Source organism: Haliotis rubra, unplaced genomic scaffold (genome assembly GCF_003918875.1).
Source record: "Haliotis rubra isolate DU_JTF1 unplaced genomic scaffold, ASM391887v1 Scf726, whole genome shotgun sequence".
NCBI lineage: Eukaryota > Metazoa > Mollusca > Gastropoda > Lepetellida > Haliotidae > Haliotis > Haliotis rubra.
In genome coordinates, this window is record NW_025767442.1 from 178,490 (window position 1) to 200,762 (window position 22,273).

The window sequence follows — 22,273 nt, forward strand, 5'->3', positions numbered from 1 at the left end:
CCCCGTACAGAATCTCCTCATCTTCCTAGCCAGTGATGTTACCTTCCCCATCAACAATCTCCTCATCTCCCTAACCAGTGATGTTACCTACCCCATCCAGAATCTCCTTATCTCCCTAGCCAGTGATGTTACCTACCCCATCCAGAATCTTCCCATCTCCCTAGCCAGTGATGTACCTACCCAATCCAGAATCTTCTGATCTCTCTAGCCAGTGATGTACCTACCCCATCCAGACTCTTCTGATCTCTCTAGCCAGTGATGTTACCTACCCCGTACAGAATCTCCTCATCTTCCTAGCCAGTGATGTTACCTACCCCATCAACAATCTCCTCATCTCCCTAACCAGTGATGTTACCTACCCCGTACAGAATCTCCTCATCTTCCTAGCCAGTGATGTTACCTTCCCCATCCAGAATCTCCTTATCTCCCTAGCCAGTGATGTTACCTACCCCATCCAGAATCTCCTCATCTTCCTAGCCAGTGATGTTACCTACCCCATCCAGACTCTTCCCATCTCCCCAGTCAGTGATTTTACCAACCCCATCCAGAATCTTCCCATCTCCCCAGTCAGTGATGTTACCTACCCCATCCAGACTCTTCTGATCTTTCTAGCCAGTGATGTACCTACCCCATCCAGAATCCTCCCATCTCCCTAGCCAGTGATGTTACCTATCCCATCCAGAATCTTCCCATCTCCCCAGTCAGTGATGTTATCTACCCCATCCAGACTCTTCTGATCTCTCTAGCCAGTGATGTTACCTACCCCATCCAGAATCTTCCCACTTACCCCATCCAGAATCTTCCCATCTCCCCAGCCAGTGATGTTACCTACCCCATCCAGACTCTTCTGATCTCTCTAGCCAGTGATGTTACCTACCCCATACAGAATCTTCCCACCTACCCCATCCAGAATCTTCCCATCTCCCCAGTCAGTGATGTTACCTACCCCATCCAGACTCTTCCCATCTCCCCAGCCAGTGATGTTACCTACCCCAGTGTTGTGCCGTGAGCTAGCGCGGGCTTGCGGGAATCACGCAATAATTTTTCACATGTCGCATAAAATTTCTCACAGCGCGTCCTCATCGGCGCGTCCTATGGAAAGACTTCATTCAAATCATATCACCAGAATCTAACATATATTCCTCACCTGATAAGGATGAGTTTTAACATGTTTTCAACTGTATCTGAACATACTGAAACACATTTTCAACTTCTAAAAATGCCACGCAAAGAAATGTTTCTCGTCGGTAAAAAATTAGGGGGAATACCGGCTGAAGTCTTAACCGTCCTATTTCTAAAGAAACCTACCTTCACATAAAGTTGACATTTTATTAATATGCCGAGATTAAAGTTATTTTTTGCCTGCAATACTCGACAAACCAACAACACGATGTTTACGCCGCCATTTTGAATGCATTAACTCTTGACCTATCAGATTCGTCGTTGTATATCCATACGTCAGATTTGCAGTTTATCAGCCAATGAAATAACTTGTTACATATTTAACGTACACATGGTCGTCAAGCATGGCTGAAAGCAGGCCGCCCAAGCGGCAGAGGCGACTAACGTGTTTTTTTAGAAAAGGGAGGAATCAAAATGGAACTCATGAGACAAACAGTCCTTTAAATGAATAAACATTACCACCAGTGCACAATTACCGCACAAAAACTGACTTGGACGCTGACACGAAGCGGAAACCCAAAGTCAGATCTTACCAGGCCGAATGGGTAAATCAATATTCATGGGTTTATTTCTTGTGAATTTTGAGCATGTTCAACCCATCAAAGTTCATGATTGATTCAAACATTAAATGGCAGTGAATTTATTATGTTTTCTGCTCTATTTTCACATTTTCAGGACCCTCTAAATTTTCTGGTGTCCCTTAAAATCATACATGCAGGGGCCCCTTGGGCCCATATTTTACCAAACGTAGGAACAACACTGCTACCCCATCCAGAATCTTCCCATCTCCCCAGTCAGTGATGTTATCTACCCCATCCAGACTCTTCTGATCTCTCTAGCCAGTGATGTTACCTACCCCATCCAGACTCTTCTGATCTCTCTAGCCAATGATGTTACCTACCCCATCCAGAATCTTCCCACTTACCCCATCCAGAATCTTCCCATCTCCCCAGTCAGTGATGTTATCTACCCCATCCAGACTCTTCTGATCTCTCTAGCCAGTGATGTTACCTACCCCATCCAGAATCTTCCCACTTACCCCATCCAGAATCTTCCCATCTCCCCAGCCAGTGATGTTACCTACCCCATCCAGACTCTTCTGATCTCTCTAGCCAGTGATGTTACCTACCCCATCCAGAATCTTCCCACCTACCCCATCCAGAATCTTCCCATCTCCCCAGTCAGTGATGTTACCTACCCATCCAGACTCTTCCCATCTCACCAGTCAGTGATGTTACCTACCCCATCCAGAATCTTCCCACCTACTCCATCCAGAATCTTCCCACCTACCCCATCCAGAATCTTCCCATCTCCCCAGTCAGTGATGTTACCTACCCCATACAGAATCTTCCCATCTCCCCAGCCAGTGATGTTACCTACCCCATCCAGAATCTTCCCACCTACCCCATCCAGAATCTTCCCACCTACCCCCTACCTCATCCAGAATCTTCCCACCTACCCCATCCAGAATCTTCCCACCTACCCCATCCAGAATCTTCTCATCTCCCTAGTCAGTGATGTTACCTACCCCATCCAGAATCTTCCCATCTCCCCAGTCAGTGTTGTTACCTACCCCATCCAGACTCTTCTGATCTCTTTAGCCAGTGATGTTACCTACCCCATACAGAATCTTCCCATCTCCCCAGCCAGTGATGTTACCTACCCCATCCAGACTCTTCTGATCTCTCTAGCCAGTGATGTTACCTACCCCATCCAGAATCTTCCCATCTCCCCAGCCAGTGATGTTACCTACCCCATCCAGAATCTTCCCACCTACCCCATCCAGAATCTTCCCACCTACCCCATCCAGAATCTTCCCACCTACCCTATCCAGAATCTTCCCACCTACCCCATCCAGAATCTTCCCATCTCCCCAGCCAGTGATGTTACCTACCCCATCCAGAATCTTCCCACCTACCCCATCCAGAATCTTCCCATCTCCCTAACCAGTGATGCTACCTCTCCCATCTCTTTTGTCAGTGATGTTACCTACCTTCCTCCACAATATTTGGCAGAAAGTTTTCTATCTCCCAGCTTGTTAAGCCTGTAAAAGACAACTCAAGATTATTCACTGCTAAAGAATTGCCAAACATTCTATTTATTATTTAAAGAATGACATGAACGAATTGGGAATTACAGTTTCTAAAAGATACAGACTCACCTGGACCATCAGTCTTGATATGCTGAACATATTTACACATAAACTGCTCAAATATTATTATCACCTGGGATTTGTCCAACAGCTTCATCGAATATTTCCCTGTAGTCCAGTTGAGGCCTAGTGAGGTGTTCATCCCATCTCTTGGGTCTTCAACAGAACATGGATGTAAGTATACGGTAAGCAGGAGAACACTGCTGTACATTTCAGTGTCCTAAAACAGATTCTAATCAGCATTCAAATGTATTTGTCAGAGTAAAATTGTACTTCTCAGATGACATAAATATTCTGTAACCTGAGGATGAGGAGCCTTTGTTGTTGTGAGCCCCTTCAATCTTGTACACTGGTCAAAATTCTTCCATTTATCACCATAGAAGAGTGAGTGAGTTTAGTTTTGCGACGCTTTTAGCAATATTCTAGCAATATCACGGCAGGGCACACCAGAAATTGGTTTCACACATTGACCCATGGGGAATCGAACCCAGATCTTCAGCATGACGAGCAAACGCTTTAGCCACTAGTAACATATGTTATATTTGGGATTACACTTTCTAAGTAAAGTACAGATTCTAGTACTTTTTTGGGGTTGAGACTCATCTGGGCTTTGAACCCACACCCTCAGAGGCAGGCACCTAATCGCCAGCACACAGAGTCAGCTGCCTAACCCACTCAGCCACCACGAGTTCCACTAAAATGGAAGTCAGACAACTGGTAGTCTAGACTGCAGGTATTGTGTACCTCTCTGACAGGTGTAAATTGGCATGGCTCCCACGGCCGAAAGCTATGACAAAGTGAGTCACCGCGACTTTAACCACTAGGCTACCCAACCACTCCTACCATCATAGAGACTTCTACTAGCTGAATATCCCCACCACTCCTATCATCATAGAGACTTCTACTAGCTGAATATTCCCATCACTCCCATCATCATAGAGACTTCTACTAGCTGAATATACCCACCACTCCTACCATCATAGAGATTTCTACTAGCTGAATATCCCCACCACTCCCATCATCATAGAGACTTCTACTAGCTGAATATCCCCACCACTCCTACCATCATAGAGACTTCTACTAGCTGAATATCCCCACCACTCCCATCATCATAGACTTCTACTAGCTGAATATCCCCACCCCTCCTATCATCATAGAGACTTCTACTAGCTGAATATCCCCACCACTCCTACCATCATAGAGACTTCTACTAGCTGAATATCCCCACCACTCCTACCATCATAGAGACTTCTACTAGCTGAATATCCCCACTACCCTATTGATATGAAGTTTGAAGAGCTTTGGTCATGAATAATGTTGTTTTGAATGAGGTAGCTTTAGACTTGGTTTTCCTGATGCCACTATCACACTTGAAATCAAGTTCTCAATGGCCAGTAAGGTGCTAAGAGAATCAGATTCAGGTTCCTTATTCAATCTCAGCAGTCTTCTGTAAGACTCTCAGAATGAGCACTGGTGGAGAGAATGAACACCAAAGGAACTACAGCTAGAAAGGATGCTATCTGTTTGTTGAATCTCATTGCAATCAAGACTTTCATCAGACAATACTGAACTGCCAGTTGAAACGCTAATTGATACATATGATAGGGCCTAAAGAGATAATCCATTTGTAATTTTGAGAGGAGGGCTTGGATTAGAGAACAGAATTTTCCCCCCAACCATCCCATTGGACTAAACACTGGCTTGTCATGAGGAGGTTGGTGCACATGTGTGGTGGTGGGGTGTGTTAGTATGAGATGTTTTTACTGTTCTTAGGGAACATAACACATTATCTTGCCTCTATACTATGATCGGATACCCGAGCTTCAAACAGTTCAAAATTACCACTGAGGTGTTCGTTAAGATAAATACGTTATTCGCTGGTCCCCCGGGGCCCATGGGTTGATGTACCCTGGATGTTTATTTATGTTCCCCTCACCCTTCAGGCTCAGGGAACATAAACAAACATCGAGGGTACATCAGCTCATGTCCCCATTGAGACCAGTCAACAAGTTATAATGTTTCCACTGTGTCGGGTTAAGGGAGATAAATAATATGAGTTTGGATAAGGAAAAATTGATACTAAACAATGTCATCTTAAACTTGTGGGTGAGCATGCTGTAGACAGCCATACAGTGTGTGAAGGAATGTCTCCATTTCTGCCCAAAGTGTCGGCAGAGTGAACAAACATGATAATAATGTGAACACATTACATGTAGCTACTTAAGCAAGGATATCATTGATTACACAGATATGTTAGTGGACTAAGTTATTTAAATTGCTAAGGGACAGTGCAGTGCATATTTTAGGTTCCATGAACTTTTTTTTGGCACAGTGCTTATGGAGGCAGTCCATGGTTCAAGGTAGGTCTATATCAACACAAGTGATGGCACCCTTAGGAGGGTGATATCTGTGAAGTCATTGGAACAATCTTATAAACCTGTCTGTTGAAACAGGTAATCAGAGTTGAACATATGATGTTTAACTAAACCAAGTATACATTGGTTTATGACAACCACAGATATAATACTAATCAATAGCTACAGTCCACAAACTCCTTACAGTGTTAATTTGTTGCAGGGTGCAGGAACTGTATAACAAGGTCTTGTGAAGCTTATGCCAAGTGCAGTTCAGCCACTCCACACATCAATAATATATAACATTGATAACACTCATTTAAGTCTGATGTAGGCAGACATCATGCATCTAACACACGTAAACCATACACACATTTCATACAAGGCATAAAATAGCTTTCATCCAGAACCATACATCCTGATTTACAGAATCACTGACACTTGACCAATGAAGCATTAGCTGGCTCCTACATATAAGCTTGTTAAGTTACAGTATAGAAAGACTGCACACAATCGCTACATCCCTGTCTTGAATATTTTCAACTGATTTAATGTGTGCTGTGACTGTCAGGTGTCACACACCTGCTGTGCTTGTTCCCCAGAACATCAAACAGCAACATTTGTACTTCAAACCAATACACCTGCAATACCTGTTCCTCATAAGACACACTGGCATTATCTGTTCCTCATAAGACACACTGGCATTACCTGTTCCTCATAACACACACTGGCAATATCTGTTCCTCAAAACACACACTGGCAATACTTGTTCCTCGTAACATACACTGGCATTACCTGTTCCTCAAAACACAAACTGGCAATACTTGTTCCTCGTAACATACACTGGCATTACCTGTTCCTCAAAACACACACTGGCAATACCTGTTCTCATAACACATCTGCTACAAACGATCCACATAACACATCTGCTACAAGAGTTTCTCATAACACATCTGCTACAAGAGTTTCTCATAACACATCTGCTAAAAGAGCTTCTCATAACACATCTGCTACAAGAAATTCTCATAACACATCTGCTACAAGAGCTTCTCATAACACATCTGCTACAAGAGCTTCTCATAACACATCTGCTAAATGAGCTTCTCATAACACATCTGCTACAAGAAATTCTCATAACACATCTGCTACAAGAGTTTCTCATAACACATCTGCTACAAGAGCTTCTCATAACACATCTGCTAAAAGAGCTTCTCATAACACATCTGCTACAAGAAATTCTCATAACACATCTGCTACAAGAGCTTCTCATAACACATCTGCTACAAGAGCTTCTCATAACACATCTGCTACAAGAGTTTCTCATAACACATCTGCTACAAGAATTTTTTCGTAACACATCTGCTACAAAAGTTCCTTATAACAAATCTGCTAAAAGAGCTTCTCATAACACATCTGCTACAAGAAATTCTCATAACACATCTGCTAAAAGAGCTCCTCATAACACATTTGCTAAAAGAGCTTCTCATAACACATCTGCTACAAGAAATTCTCATAACACATCTGCTAAAAGAGCTCCTCATAACACATCTGCTAAAAGAGCTCCTCATAACTCATCTGCTACAAGAGTTCCTCATAACACATCTGCTACAAGAGTTCCTCATAACACATCTGCTACAAGAGTTCCTCATAACACATCTGCTACAAGAAATTCTCATAACACATCTGCTACACGAGTTCCTCATTAACACATCTGAAACAGGAGCCTCTGATAACAGATTTGCAACAATTCGGTGAAAGCCATTGGTGTTAAAGTGCTGTATTCAGAATGCCAAACTGTGAAACTTTTTCCAATGTTAGAGAACAAGAACTTTCTGTATCTGCTTCACCACAATATTAGGAGTGTCCAACAATATCAAACATATAACATGACAACGCGGACAACAATATCAATACATACCCATCAGGACCATATATGTAACACCTGCAATGCCACATAAAAAGCTAACACTGAAGATCTGAACCTAAACACACAGACACGTTTGTGAAACACCTTGATAGCTGGGTCACATGTAGCCTGCTTGAAATTTGGCTCCATAATTATTAAAGAACCACCAAATGCATCAGCATATTTTGACTGAGTTGAAACAATAAACAAATCTCAGCAAGGTAAACAATGTGCAAGGCTGAAGATCTGAACCTAAACACACAGACACGTTTGTGAAACACCTTGATAGTTGGGTCACATGTAGACTGCTTGACATTTGGCTCCATAATTATTAAACAACCACCAAATGCATCAGCATATTTTGATTGAGTTGAAACAATAAACAAATCTCAGCAAGGTAAACAATGTGCAAGGCCTGCACCTTCATCAAATATCTGAAATACAAAAACGATGTCTGTTTCTGATACGCTTAAACACATTTCTTGACAATTCTATAAGGATATCAATGGATTGGTTTTTCAGCGAATGAGTCTGCTAAGAAGGTCAAAGTATGTTACACATTTTAGCTGTATCTTACTTGGCAGGTTCCCTCTCCACTTCATCCTTAGAATTTTCATGGGCTGCTTTCTCCTTGGCAACCTCCCTCATTCCCTGCAATTAATGAACTCATTCAACACCACTCAAAGTAATTTATACAACAGCTGCTTGATCATTGTCATGTCATTACACTACAACAGCATTTATTTCCTATATCAGGAAATACAACTCAACTAATACATTTCCAAAGTGTCCTTCCAGTCTCCCCTTATCACCCCAGTTCTTCTTCCTTCATCAGCCTCATCTTCAACACCTCACTCTCCTCCATAACCCTACTGTCAGCCTCACCTTCAACACCTCACTCTCCTCCATAACCCCACTGTCATCAGCCTCACCTTCAACACCTCACTCACCTCCATAACCCCACTGTCAGCCTCACTGTCAACACCTCGATCTCCTCCATAACCCCACTGTCATCAGCCTCACCTTCAACACCTCACTCTCCTCCATAACCCCACTGTCATCAGCTTCACCTTCAACTCCTCACTCTCCTCCATAACCCTACTGTCAGCCTCACCTTCAACACCTCACTCTCCTCCATAACCCTACTGTCATCAGCCTCACCTTCAACACCTCACTTTCCTCCATAACCCCACTGTCACCTCGCTGTCATCACCTCTCTCCTCCATAACCACACTGTCAGCCCCACTGTCAACACCTCACTCTCCTCCATAACCCCACTGTCAGCCTCACTGTCAACACCTCACTCTCCTCCATAACCCCACTGTCAGCCTCACTGTCAACACCTCATTCTCCTCCATAACCCCACTGTCAGCCCCACTGTCAACACCTCACTCTCCTCCATAACCCAACTGTCAGCCTCACTGTCAACACCTCACTCTCCTCCATAACCCCACTGTCAGCCTCACTGTCAACACCTCACTCTCCTCTATAACCCCACTGTCAGCCTCACTGTCATCCCCTCACTCTCATCCATAACCCCACTGTCATCAGCCTCACCTCACTCTCCTCCAAAACCCCACTGTCAGCCTCACCTCACTCTCCTCCATAACCCCACTGTCAGCCACACCTTCAACACCTCACTCTCCCCCATAACCCCACTGTCATCAGCCTCACTCTCCTCCATAACCCCACTGTCATCACCTTACTCTCCTCCATAACCCCACTGTCATCAGCCTCATTATCCTCCATAACCCCACTGTCATCACCTCACTCTCCTCCATAACCCCACTGTCATCACCTCACTCTCCCCCATAACCCCACTGTCATCAGCCTCACTCTCCTCCATAACCCCACTGTCATCACCTCACTCTCCTCCATAACCCCACTGTCATCACCTCACTCTCCTCTATGACCCCACTGTCATCAGCCTCACTCTCCTCAATCACCCCACTGTCATCAGCCTCATTGTCATTACCTCACTCTCCTCCATAACCCCACTTTCATCAGCCTCACTCTCCTCCATAACCCCACTGTCAGCCTCACTGTCATCACCTCACTCTCATCCATAACCCCACTGTCATCAGCCTCACCTCACTCTCCTCCAAAACCCCACTGTCAGCCTCACCTCACTCTCCTCCATAACCCCACTGTCAGCCTCACATTCAACATCTCACTCTCCTCTATAACCCCACTGTCATCACCTTACTCTCCTCCATAACCCCCTTGTCAGCCTCACTGTCATCACCTCACCCTCATCCATAACCCCACTGTCATCAGCCTCACCTCACTCTCCTCCATAACCCCACTGTCAGCCTCACCTCACTCTCCTCCATAGCCCCACTGTCAGCCACACCTTCAACACCTCACTCTCCTCCATAACCCCACTGTCATCACCTCACTCTGCACCATAACCCCACTGTCATTACCTCACTCTGCTCCATAACCCCACTGTCATCACCTTACTCTCCCCCATAACCCCACTGTCATCAGCCTCACTCTCCTCCATAACCCCACTGTCATCACCTTACTCTCCTCCATAACCCCACTGTCATCAGCCTCACTCTCCTCCATAACCCCACTGTCATCACCTCACTCTCCTCCATAACCCCACTGTCATCACCTCACCTAACTCCACTGTCATCAGCCTCACTCTGTCCATCACCTCACTCTCACCTCCATAACCCCACTGTCATCACCTCACTCTCCTCCATAACCCCACTGTCATCACCTCACTCTCCTCAATCACCCCACTGTCATCAGCCCATTGTCATTACCTCACTCTCCTCCATAACCCCTTTCATCAGCCTCACTCTCTTCCATAAACTGTCCCCACTCTCCTCCATAACCCCACTGTCATCACCTCTCACTCCTCCATAACCCCACTGTCATCACCTCATTCTCCCTATTACACTGTCATCAGCCTCACTCTCCTCAATCACCCCACTGTAGTCAGCCTCATTGTCATTACCTCACTCTCCTCCATAACCCCACTTACATCAGCCTCCCTCTCCTCCATAACCCCACTGTCATCACCTCCCTCTCCTCCATAACCCCAATCTCATCACCTTACTCTCCTCCATAACCCCACTGTCATCAGCCTCACTCTCCTCCATAACCCCACTGTCATCAGCCTCACTCTCCTCCATAACCCCACTGTCATCACCTCACTTTCCTCCATAACCCTACTGTCAGCCTCATTGTCATTTACCTCACTCACTCCATAACCCCACTGTCATCACTCACTCTCCTCCCTCTGTCTCCACCTCTCCCCACTGTCACCTCATCACTTCTCTCCTCCATCCAGCCTCACCTTCAACACCTTCATTTTCCTCCATAACCCCACTGTCTGTCAGCCTCCACTGTCCTACTTCTCCTCCATAACCCCACTGTCAGCCCCACTGTCATCACCTCACTCTCCTCCATAACCCCACTGTCAGCCTGTCATCAACCATCTCATTCTCTCCATAACCCCACTGTCACTCTCCCTCATTCTCCTCCATACTGTCATCAACCCCTCTCCTCCATAACCTCACTGTCAGCCTCATTCTCCTCCATAACCCCTCTGTCAGCCTCACTGTCATCACCTCACTCTCCTCCATAACCCCACTGTCATCACCTCACTCTCCTCCATCACCTACCTGTCATCAGCCTCACTCTCTTCCATAACCCCACAATGTCATCATCTCACTCTCCTCCATAACCCCACAATGTCATCACCTCACTCTCTTCCATCACCTAACTCTCTTCCAACACGTCACTGTCCTCCATCACCTTACTACTACCAACTACTCACCTTCAACACCTTCTCACTCTCTTGACCATCTCGACGGCGACGCAACCTGAGTTTCCTAGCTATTGGGTCCTTGTGTGCTGCAACAAATAACAACACACACCATTGCATCTTCAACCAGCTTGCAGCATCGCCTTCCCATTTATAATGCTAACTGATGTCATATGGAATAGGAGAAAGTAAAGACTTATCTTTTATGAATAACTGTTAAAATTAAAAATTGAAAATTTTACAATCAATTGTATATTTATATACTTATCCAATCTCACGGTATGCACCATCTCTCTCTTCTAAGACCATGTGTGGAAACGTGCTGTTAGCTAAGTTGAGTCAAATTTAACTGGCCTCTGACCCGCCCTGACCTCTGCCCTCACCCTGACATCAACGCCTGTCAATCATCCACCAAAGCGTGCGGCTCGCCCAAATGATCACATGACCACCTCTACCTGTCATTCTCGTCTGTGATGTGGGGCAGGTCGGGTGGGTCCTATCGCGCGAGATAGGATAAGTATCGTCAAGTCACATAAGTTTGATCGTCATGTAACTTCAATCGCCCATTTTGAATAGTAATTGTCGCAATACGTAGCGATAACTTACCATATCTGCAGCTTTGATCTTCTGGTGACACCATTTTTATTCGTTTGGACCGAGAATGTTTCGTGTCAAGTTACCAAACGTAAGTTATAGCTCATATTCAGCAAACAACTACTTTTTAACCCTAGATCAATAATGTAACTCCAATAAAATCAGCTCCAATAAAATGTAAACAGTATTTATTTCACACGTTGTAAATTGACAGCACACCTGTCTTCTGTTTGTTTACGTTGCTGGTCTAATTGTGACATGTCCAGACACTTGATATCCTTGTCAAAATTTAAAACTTTGGAAACAAGTAAGGGCCATTTCTTATAGAAAACTTAATGCTTTTTGAGAATTTCCGTCAATTTGTACCTGATGATGTTCGGGCTATTGCTTCATTGATAAATAAAAGCTGGGCACAATGTACCCACCCTACATGTCAGCACAGAACACATTTACGATTCTGCAAGCCAGTTCGTGGTGTTTGTCGACATTCTGTGGTTTGATGCCCATCATGATGAGCCTGAAGAATAATTTCCTGCATAATACTTCTATATAAGCTGAATATTTGTGACTTTTCATCGTTTTTAGATGTATTGAAACATAAAATGAACGTTTTTAATATCATAAAATTACTTGGGACTGCCAGCTCAATCACAGAGATGCCCACACAAGTCATCCTGTTTCAGCCAATCATATGATCGAACTTATGTGACGTAGCTTTCTGGGTCACTTGTGTTGACAGTGAGATGGCGGCCATGCCGCGATTGTGAAAAGCAGTAAAAATACCTGGATTTTGGAAATGTTTGACATAAATAAACAAGTTTAGAGGTAAGAGATTTGAAAATAAGATTATATGAATATAACTTTTAAAATTCAGCGACAGTTCTTAAGTGATCGAACTTACATGACACAAGGATATATAAATATACAATTTATTATAAAATTTTCAAATTATTAAACTTATCCTATCTCACGGTATGCATAATCCCACGGTTGGTAGATGGGTCGCAGATTACACGTTACTACTACCACCGGGGAAAAACGCATAACCCAAGGAGGCGTTAAGGATTGACGTAGATGCGCCAAATGTGCAGATGGAGTGTCAACAGGGACCAATGTAGTTGATGGGAGTGCGGATGAACCAGTAGATCGGGTCGATCGGGAAGCGGTACGGGATCTGGTTCGGCTAGGTCTTGAAGATTTACGAACCAACTTCTGGCCGGTCAGTAGGGCGAGTCAACCTCCGTGTTGCGCACAGTTTCCAAGAATGCAAGGAAGAAGAGCCACTGGCAGAAACGCGTAAGCATTCAGGTCTTCCCACAGGATGGCTAGAGCATCGAGGTCCCAAGCCAAAAGGTCCGATATCGGTGACACAAACCAAAGCAGCTGATGGTTGAACCTCGTGGCGAAGAGGTCTACTGTCGAAGAAGTCATTGGAAGGCAGAAGGTCTGAAACACATGAGGATGTAATTTCCATTCTGTTAAAGAAGGACGCCTCAGTCGGGACAGGGCATCCCCAGAAAGTGGTTGGCTCGTACCATGATGTTGAGAAAGTCCACCAGATCCAAGAACTGTCGAGTCCACTGTAGAAGCTGTGGAGACACATCCACATACAGGTGGTGAGACGGAACAAACGGCTCTAAACAGACTCAGTAGCAAACGTTCAATTCTTCCATCCACTACTGAAGATGAGGATGGAGCTCCAGAGGTAGAGGGATCAGAGCACCGGGATCTCCCACTGTGATGTAAGTTGCCACAAAAAAGGTGTAAGGGACGAAGTTGTAGTTGACCCCTGAGGGTCAATGCCTGAACAGACGTCAAAAAGGCCCAGGAGCTCCTGTCATTGGCGATTCAACCTATTGAATTGTTGTTTGATTGGAACACATTAGTCGAGTACACCATTATTGTATGGACAACTATATAGACGAGTACATTGGTCTCGATTGACTCAGCGCTTTAGATCACACAGCCGAACCGGATCATCTATCCGATCCAGATCGTCGAACCAACTTAGAGCGCAGAACCGATCCTGATCACCGAACCATACCAAATGGTTTGAAATTGTTCTTGCAATAGAACCATAACCGCTCGAATGTACACTTGCTGATGGGACACAGTGAGTGCACCTGACATTCGCCACCGCTCCGGGTAGTTGTCAACACCATGTTGAGTTGAGCCATAATTCTCCTTATGGCACCATCTAAATGCAAACGCTGACGATCCTGGAACGGCGAATTCATCGTTGCCTCAAGGGGGCTTGTCTCAGTTGGCTGGGTGTTCGTTCTGTGCATGAGGTGCCTTGTCATTTCTTAAGGTCTACTCCGGTTCATCTGTCCTATATTCAACAGTATCAATGTCGAGACCTATTTTACCGGTATCCTGGAATCTGGTGTCTGATGGGGCGACTTGTCAGCCTGTTGACTTTGATGCCTTGTGTTAGCAGTAGCGTCAGCGTATGGCATGAGGCGCCAGGATCCTCCTAATCAGTCATCGAGACTCATCACTTCTCCAGTTCTACTTTTAGAGGAGGTTCATCGTTCAACCACGTCGTCTCTATCTTCGGATGGTACGTCCCAATCGGATGGTAGCATGGATGTTGTTGACACACCTTAACTACTCGTCAGGATTGCCGATAACCTCCGTATACAGTGTAGTACTTCGTCGGGGGATTTATTATCGATTTTGATATGAAGCCAGGTACTTTTGGTTCCATCACGTTCCCACCTCGACCATGTATCACTCAATTGGCAGCGTCTCTGGATAAGGCTTTTGGTAACTTGAGGAAGATTAAGTCCCCCTTCCAGTGGATGATAATATCACGTTGTTGGGAACTAAACAGAAAGCCTAGACATAGGATCCCGTGCATTGAACTCCAGAGCTGAACTGAGTGGACCTAGCGCCGAAGTCGACACCTGGCAGTAAGCGCTGAAACCTGAGGAAGCGTTGTACCATGAGTCAATACAGAAGCCAGTGAACTATGAGGCAGCACCAAACCGGGAACACCATGAGTAAGCGCTGAACCTGGAGCACCATGAGTAAGCGTCGAACCAGGAACCCCAGGAGTAAGTGTTGAACTGGTAATACTGTAGGTAGGCGCTGAACCAGGAAGACTGTGAGTGAGCCCTGAACTAAAAGCACCGTGATGAAGCGCCGAACCGGGAACACCGGGAGCAAGCGCCGAACCAAAGTCAATATGAGTAAGCGCCGAACCGGGAGTCCAGGAGGAAACGCTGAACTGGGAGCGCCAGGAGGAAGCGCCAAGCCAGTAACACCGGGAGGAAGCGCCGAACCAGGAACACTAGGAGAAGCGCCAAACCAGGAACACAGGGAGAAGCGCCGAACCAGGAACACTGGGAGAAGCGCCGAACCAGGAACACTGGGAGAAGCGCCAAACCAGGAACACTGGGAGAAGCGCCGAACCAGGAACACTGGGAGAAGCGCCGAACCAGGAACACTGGGAGTAAGCGCGGAACCGGGAGCAAGGGCTGAACCAGGAACACTGGGAGAAGCGCGGAACCGGGAGGAAGCGAGGAAGCGCGGAACCGGGAGGAAGCGCTCGACCGGGAGGAAGTGCCGAACCGGGAGTAAGAGCGGAACCGGGAGCAAGCGCCGAACCAGGAACACTGGTAGAAGCGCTGAACCGGGAGGAAGCGAGGAACCGGGAGGAAGCGCCAAACCAGGAACACTGGGAGGAAGCGCTGAACTGGGAGTAAGAGCGGAACCGGGAGCAAGCGCCGAACCAGGAACACTGGGAGAAGCGCGGAACCGGGAGGAAGCGAAGCGGAAGCGCGGAACCGAGAGGAAGCGCCGAACAAGGAACACTGGGAGGAAGCGCCGAACCAGGCACAAGCCTCGAACCGGAACCAAACAAGAGCGCCGAACTGTAAGTAAGCGGCACTCTGACCAAACATATGGGATCCGTGACAATCGGCACTCTAATTGTAGATAACTGTCCTGATGTAAGCATCGCTTCAAAAGTAAGCGGCGCACTGGTAGAACAGCGTTGAACTGGAAGTAAGTGGCGCTCTGACCAAACACATGGGATCCGTGACAAGCGGCGCTCTAATCGTAGATAACTGTCCTGATGTAAGCGACGCTTCAAAAGTAAGCGGCACTTCAAAAGTATGCGGCACACTGGTACAAACACTGAGCAAACACGTGGAATCAGTGACAAGCGGCGCTCTAAACGTAGGTAACTCCTGATGTAAGCGTCGAACTGGAAATGAAAGTCACTTGTGATGTAATGTTAGGAATCACAATAAGCGCCGCATGAGTAGTCCCCACCTCCAAAACGTAAAGGCGCTGAAGAAACATTCACCACCAAAGACGGCCGGGATGAATACCAGACGTAGATAACACAACAATTCGTGGTGGTGAAGAATCTTCTAGAGTAATGAGGCTATAAGAATGCGGACGGAAGAGTTGACGCAGATTTCCACTGAGGTAGGAATCAGACGCCTCTCTAAGAAATCTTCATTAGGAGACTTCGACTTCGAACGTCGTACTGCAGATATCAAACGGCGATCTAACTTAGGACGTTTACTACTCAGACCCTCAGATGGACTCCGACAATCTCTGTCAAACTTGCGTCTACAAGATACCCAGCGATATTCGGAAAACGCATCGTCGTCACGGTTTGCACACAAAGTGCAACATCTAGACCATTCACACCGGCCTAAACAGTCAACACATAGGTATTGTGGGTCTGCCGCCGAGAAATTACTGTTGCAGTTATCGCAATGTTTGCGTTTATTAGAACCATAACTATTCGATTTTCCCATTGTAGAAACACAATCAAACTCTCTTATAGACAAACACACGTCCACACAACGTGGCGACAAGAAAGAGAATGACAGGTAGAGGTGGTCATGTGATCATTTGGGCGAGCCGCACACTTTGGTGGATGATTGACAGGCGTTGATGTTGGGGTGAGGGCAGAGGTCAGGGCGGGTCAGAGGCCAGTTAGATTTGACTTAGCTGACAGCACGTTTCCACACATGGTCGTAGAAGAGACAGATGGTGCATACCGTGAGATAGGATAAGTTTAAAAATACTCATCTTTGACCTCATCAATAGTGATCAGTTCACCTCACCCTGAAACCTGACCTGTATTCACAAATGACCAGTTGAACTAATGAGCACATGAAGTAAAGAGTCAAGTATTGCAGATAGAATGGCTTTACTGATAACAGCACTTAGTGACTCACGAGTGGACTGTTCTCCTGCCGTAGGCTGTGGTGCCGCCCCAGCCAGGCGAAGCTGGTTGTTAAGGGAGAAGTCAATATTGTAATACTCAGCGGCTTTCCGTAGTTCTGCTGGCTTGGGTGGCATCACTAGGTCAGGATTTTCTCTCACATCTAAAGTCTGCAAACAAGATCAACTCAGAAGTAATTACCAATGGGCAGACAATCATTCGACAGACCCACTAACACAAAGTACAGGCAGCAGAAGTAACTATCATCACAGACCCACTAACACAAAGTACAGGCAGCAACAGTAACTATCATCACAGACCCACTAACACAAAGTAAAGGCAGCAGCAGTAACTATCATCACAGACCCACTAACACAAAGTACAGGCAGCAGCAGTAACTATCATCACAGACCCACTAACACAAAGTAAAGGCAGCAGCAGTGACTATCATCACAGACCCACTAACACAAAGTAAAGGCAGCAGCAGTAACTATCATCACAGACCCACTAACACAAAGTACAGGCAGCAGAAGTAACTATCATCACAGACCCACTAACACAAAGTACAGGCAGCAGCAGTAACTATCATCACAGACCCACTAACACAAAGTAAAGGCAGCAGCAGTAACTATCATCACAGACCCACTAACACAAAGTAAAGGCAGCAGCAGTAACTATCATCACAGACCCTCTAACACAAAGTACAGGCAGCAGCAGTAACTATCATTGGATAGTCACCTCTTACTACAAGCATGGGTCAATATTCTAGCCCGGACCTTCACGGGTACAAAATGTTGTAGGGATGCAATTACGAGCACATACCTCAAGTTCAGGAAGTAAATGTAGGATATCTGGAAGTGTAATGAGACGATTCTTGTTCAGGATCAACTTTTTCAACTTGCCACATCTGCAAAACAGTAAAAAATGTATTCTTCAGAGTAAAAATATTATTTTGTACATATCCTGACTCATACTATTTGCTTCTGTCTCCTTTAACGCGAGACATGGGGGAAGCACTCTGTGTTGTTCCCCAAGAACAGTAAATACCTCTCAGCCAAACCTTGTCATAAGAGGTGACTAATGGGATCGGGTGGTCAGACTTGCTGACTTGGTTGGCACATGTCATCGGTTCCCAAATGCGCAGCTCGATGCTCATGCTGTTGATCACTGGATTATCTGGTCCAGACTTGATTATTTTCAGACAGCTGCCATACTGCTGAAATATTGCTGAGTGTGGCATAAAATTAAACTCATTCACTCACTCTCACCCAAACACACCCCTCCACGGCGACTTTCCCAAATTGGATGTCAAGGGCATTTTGGTAAAATCTCTGATTATAAGCACAGATCCGTGTCATCGGATATCAATCATCCCAGAATACCCATGGTGGCAAACCTATTGAACAAATTGTCCCAGTACTATATCTTCCCTGTTTATGAGTTCCGTTGTGAAATATGTACTTCCCTGCACAACCCCTCAGGGATCATATCAAGAAACTGTCTCCTTCCTAGGTCTATGAGTTCCGGTGTGGCATCTGTACATACCTGCACAAACCCCCACTGATCATCTCCAGATACTGTCTCCTCCCTGGGTCTATGAGCTCTGTTGTGAAATCTGTACATACCTGCACAACCCCTAAGGGATCATCTCCAGATACTGTCTCCTCCCTGGGTCTATGAGTTCCGTTGTGGCATCTGTACATACCTGCACAACCCCTCAGGGATCATCTCCAGATACTGTCTCCTCCCTAGGTCTATGAGTTCCGTTGTGGCATCTGTACATACCTGCACAAACCCCCACTGATCATCTCCAGATACTGTCTCCTCCCTGGGTCTATGAGCTCTGTTGTGAAATCTGTACATACCTGCACAACCCCTCAGGGATCATCTCCAGATACTGTCTCCTCCCTGGGTCTATGAGTTCCGTTGTGGCATCTGTACATACCTGCACAACCCCTCAGGGATCATCTCCAGATACTGTCTCCTCCCTAGGTCTATGAGTTCCGTTGTGGCATCTGTACATACCTGCACAAACCCCCACTGATCATCTCCAGATACTGTCTCCTCCCTGGGTCTATGAGCTCCGTTGTGAAATCTGTACATACCTGCACAACCCCCCAGGGATCATCTCCAGATACTGTCTCCTCCCTGGGTCTATGAGTTCTGTTGTGGCATCTGTACATACCTGCACAACCCCCAGGGATCATCTCCAGATACTGTCTCCTCCCTAGGTCTATGAGTTCCGTTGTGGCATCTGTACATACCTGCACAACCCCCCAGGGATCATCTCCAGATACTGTCTCCTCCCTGGGTCTATGAGTTCCGTTGTGGCATCTGTACATACCTTCACAACCCCCCAGGGATCATCTCCAGATACTGTCTCCTCCCTGGGTCTATGAGTTCCGTTGTGGCATCTGTACATACCTGCACAACCCCCCAGGGATCATCTCCAGATACTGTCTCCTCCCTGGGTCTATGAGTTCCGTTGTGGCATCTGTACATACCTGCACAACCCCTCAGGGATCATCTCCAGGTTGTTGTCAGCTGCACTGAATATCTCCAGGTTGTGTAGTTTCCCAACATTGGGAGGGATTCCATCAAAGTCAAGCTGGTTACTGTTCACATACAGTTTTCGCAGCGACACAAGCTTGTGAAGAGATGTCTAAAACACACATAGACTTTCATATTCAAACACTGAAGAAACAATATTACGAAAACTTGAAGTCAAAATACAGTAAAACCCTTTCTTATGTAGTGCAGTGCAGTTAGTTTGGTTATGGTTTGAAATGTCTGTGTTTATTTCCAGCCTTGTGTTTTTCTTGTCGTTCTTCACACAGCCACAGGCAGATGAAAAGTTACATTCCCTTCAAATATTTTCAATATTCCGGCATATCATATCATATCAGACGATACCTATATTTGAGTTGATATCAAACATCGATGATATATGTGAATTCGTAATACTGAGAAGTCATATACAGAATAAGGAAATGCTAATGAGAGACATATGGACTCAAAGGTAGTGGAGTGCAGTGTACCTGAAATATCATGCAGCTCTTGCAATGAATATTTAAAGTGATAATAACCATAAGTATAGCACTTTGGTTTGTTACCAGATATATTTCACAAATAACTGTATTTCGAAAAAGCAGAATAGCATTAATGAAACATCAATGTATTCTTGTTTCAGTGGAAAAAGGGTAATCTGATCCTTGTTTCTGTAAACAATGGTGTGTTGGTGCGTTCCAGTAAGTTCATACTAAATTAATGCATACAGTACTGACAGTTTGAATAAAACAGATTATTATGCACAGGAAGATAAGTTGACAACACTGGTTGGTGGCTTGTACTTTTGTAAGCTGAGCACACAAATAGCTCCGCGGAAAGCTGGGGATCTGCACCTAGATATGACATGAGTAGATAAAGAAGGAGTAGATAAGACCAAACTATTGCAGCACACGTTACTGTTGGGAAACAGATACTACTTACTGGCAATGCAGTCAGTTGATTTCGGGAAAGATTTAGAGTCTCCAGTTTTGTCCAAACATCTGAAAAACATCACACTCTATACATCAAGAGGTGTAACTTGATAATGTTAAAATTATAACTTTGACATTATTTCATTTAACGCTTCTCCATTAGTTCTGATCAATTCTTACAGTTGCATACCGGTACTTTTGTTGTGTCATAATTTCATAACCTAATTTGAAGAAAATCCGTAAACATATCAAATTATTTAGAGAAAATATACTAGGCACATAAAGAAACTGTGCATACAAAAATTTAAAATCTAAATTTATCAAACCTGTGTAGACACATAAGGATTTAAACTCAGAGATTAGTCATAGTATCCAACATGCATGCACGTGCCACGTTCCGTGATGTCAGTGGGTTCGTCCTTGAGACGTGCAATACGTTGTTGCACGTGCATTCCGGGAAAGAGAAACAGAGCAAATGAATGCCACACAATACTGTCACTTTGGTGGCGGTGTGTGGTCCTGTGCGTAGAGCTCAGGTCACAATCAGTTGAAGTTAAGCAACGTTGGTCGCGGACAGTCCTCGGATGGGTGACCGTGTTTGGCAGCTTGACTCCTGAAAGTTTCTAGGACTTCAGTCCTGCCCCACAACGAAGCACATGTGACGCATGTGGTCTCACCTTAGGCAAGTGAGTTTGTTCAAAATTGCCTCTGTCCACCCAGCAGTACAATTGGGTACCTGGTATGATACGATGGTAGTCTGAATTTGAACCTTGAGCGCCTGACAGGTGACCGGTTGTATTCTCCACATGGAGTGTTCTGTACTCGTTGACCAGGGGTAATATGTCAGCGCTTTGAGCATGCAATGTGCATGGATAAACGCGCAATATAAATGGACTATTATTACTTTGGAAAGCTCAACCCCTGCCCTTGCGATCGTTCAAAAAATTAACGTCTATTGAAACGCATAGCATGCCATTTCACGTCTGCACAACGTCATGAGGCCATTGGGATGGTCCGTGGGGGAATGTCTCAACGACAAGTGGCTGCACATTTCCACTACTACCGGAATGCCATTTCTGCACTGGTGAGACGCTACCAGAACACAAATGACGTCATCGATCGGACACGTTCTGGACGTCCACGTGTAACAACGCCAAGACAGGACAGATGGATAAGGGTGACCCATCTTCGCCACAGGTTTCAGACTGCAGTGATGACTGCCCGAACCATCCCAGGACTTCGCCGTATCCACCCCAACACAGTTCGACAACGTTTACGTCATCACGGGATCAGACCACGACGTCCCGCCATACGGCCTATGCTGACACGTCATTGACAAGCTCGCCGAATGTGGTGCCGAAAACATGTCAGCAGACCCTTGTTTTGGTGGAGAAATGTTGTTTTTACAGATGAGTCCAGGTTTAACATTTCCCATAGTGATGGACGTCAACGTGCCTATAGACGCGTGGGAATCTTGGAGAGGAATCGCTTTGGTGGTGGTTCCGTGATGATTTGGGGTGGAATAACAGCACGGCAAAGAACTCCTTTGGTGATTGTTCAGGGCAACTTAACTGGTGTGGGCTACAGGGATCAGATTCTTCAACCTGTGGCAATTCCTTTTCTGCAACGTCATG

At 45.5% G+C, this 22,273-nt stretch overlaps 1 protein-coding gene across 2 annotated transcripts in view; it reads right to left on the reverse strand.

Annotated features, from left to right (window-relative positions):
* Window positions 1-22,273, reverse strand: part of LOC124259513 (protein flightless-1 homolog) — a 116,473-nt gene that overhangs the window by 45,982 nt on the left and 48,218 nt on the right. For both annotated transcript variants that reach the window (XM_046693642.1, XM_046693643.1), the window contains 8 exons: window positions 20,650-20,708; window positions 19,665-19,822; window positions 17,983-18,067; window positions 17,174-17,330; window positions 11,388-11,464; window positions 8,172-8,245; window positions 3,408-3,490; window positions 3,176-3,226 (listed from right to left, as the gene is read on the reverse strand). In XM_046693642.1, coding sequence (XP_046549598.1) covers window positions 3,176-3,226; window positions 3,408-3,490; window positions 8,172-8,245; window positions 11,388-11,464; window positions 17,174-17,330; window positions 17,983-18,067; window positions 19,665-19,822; window positions 20,650-20,708 — 744 coding nt within the window. The remainder of the gene's footprint in view (window positions 1-3,175; window positions 3,227-3,407; window positions 3,491-8,171; window positions 8,246-11,387; window positions 11,465-17,173; window positions 17,331-17,982; window positions 18,068-19,664; window positions 19,823-20,649; window positions 20,709-22,273) is intronic.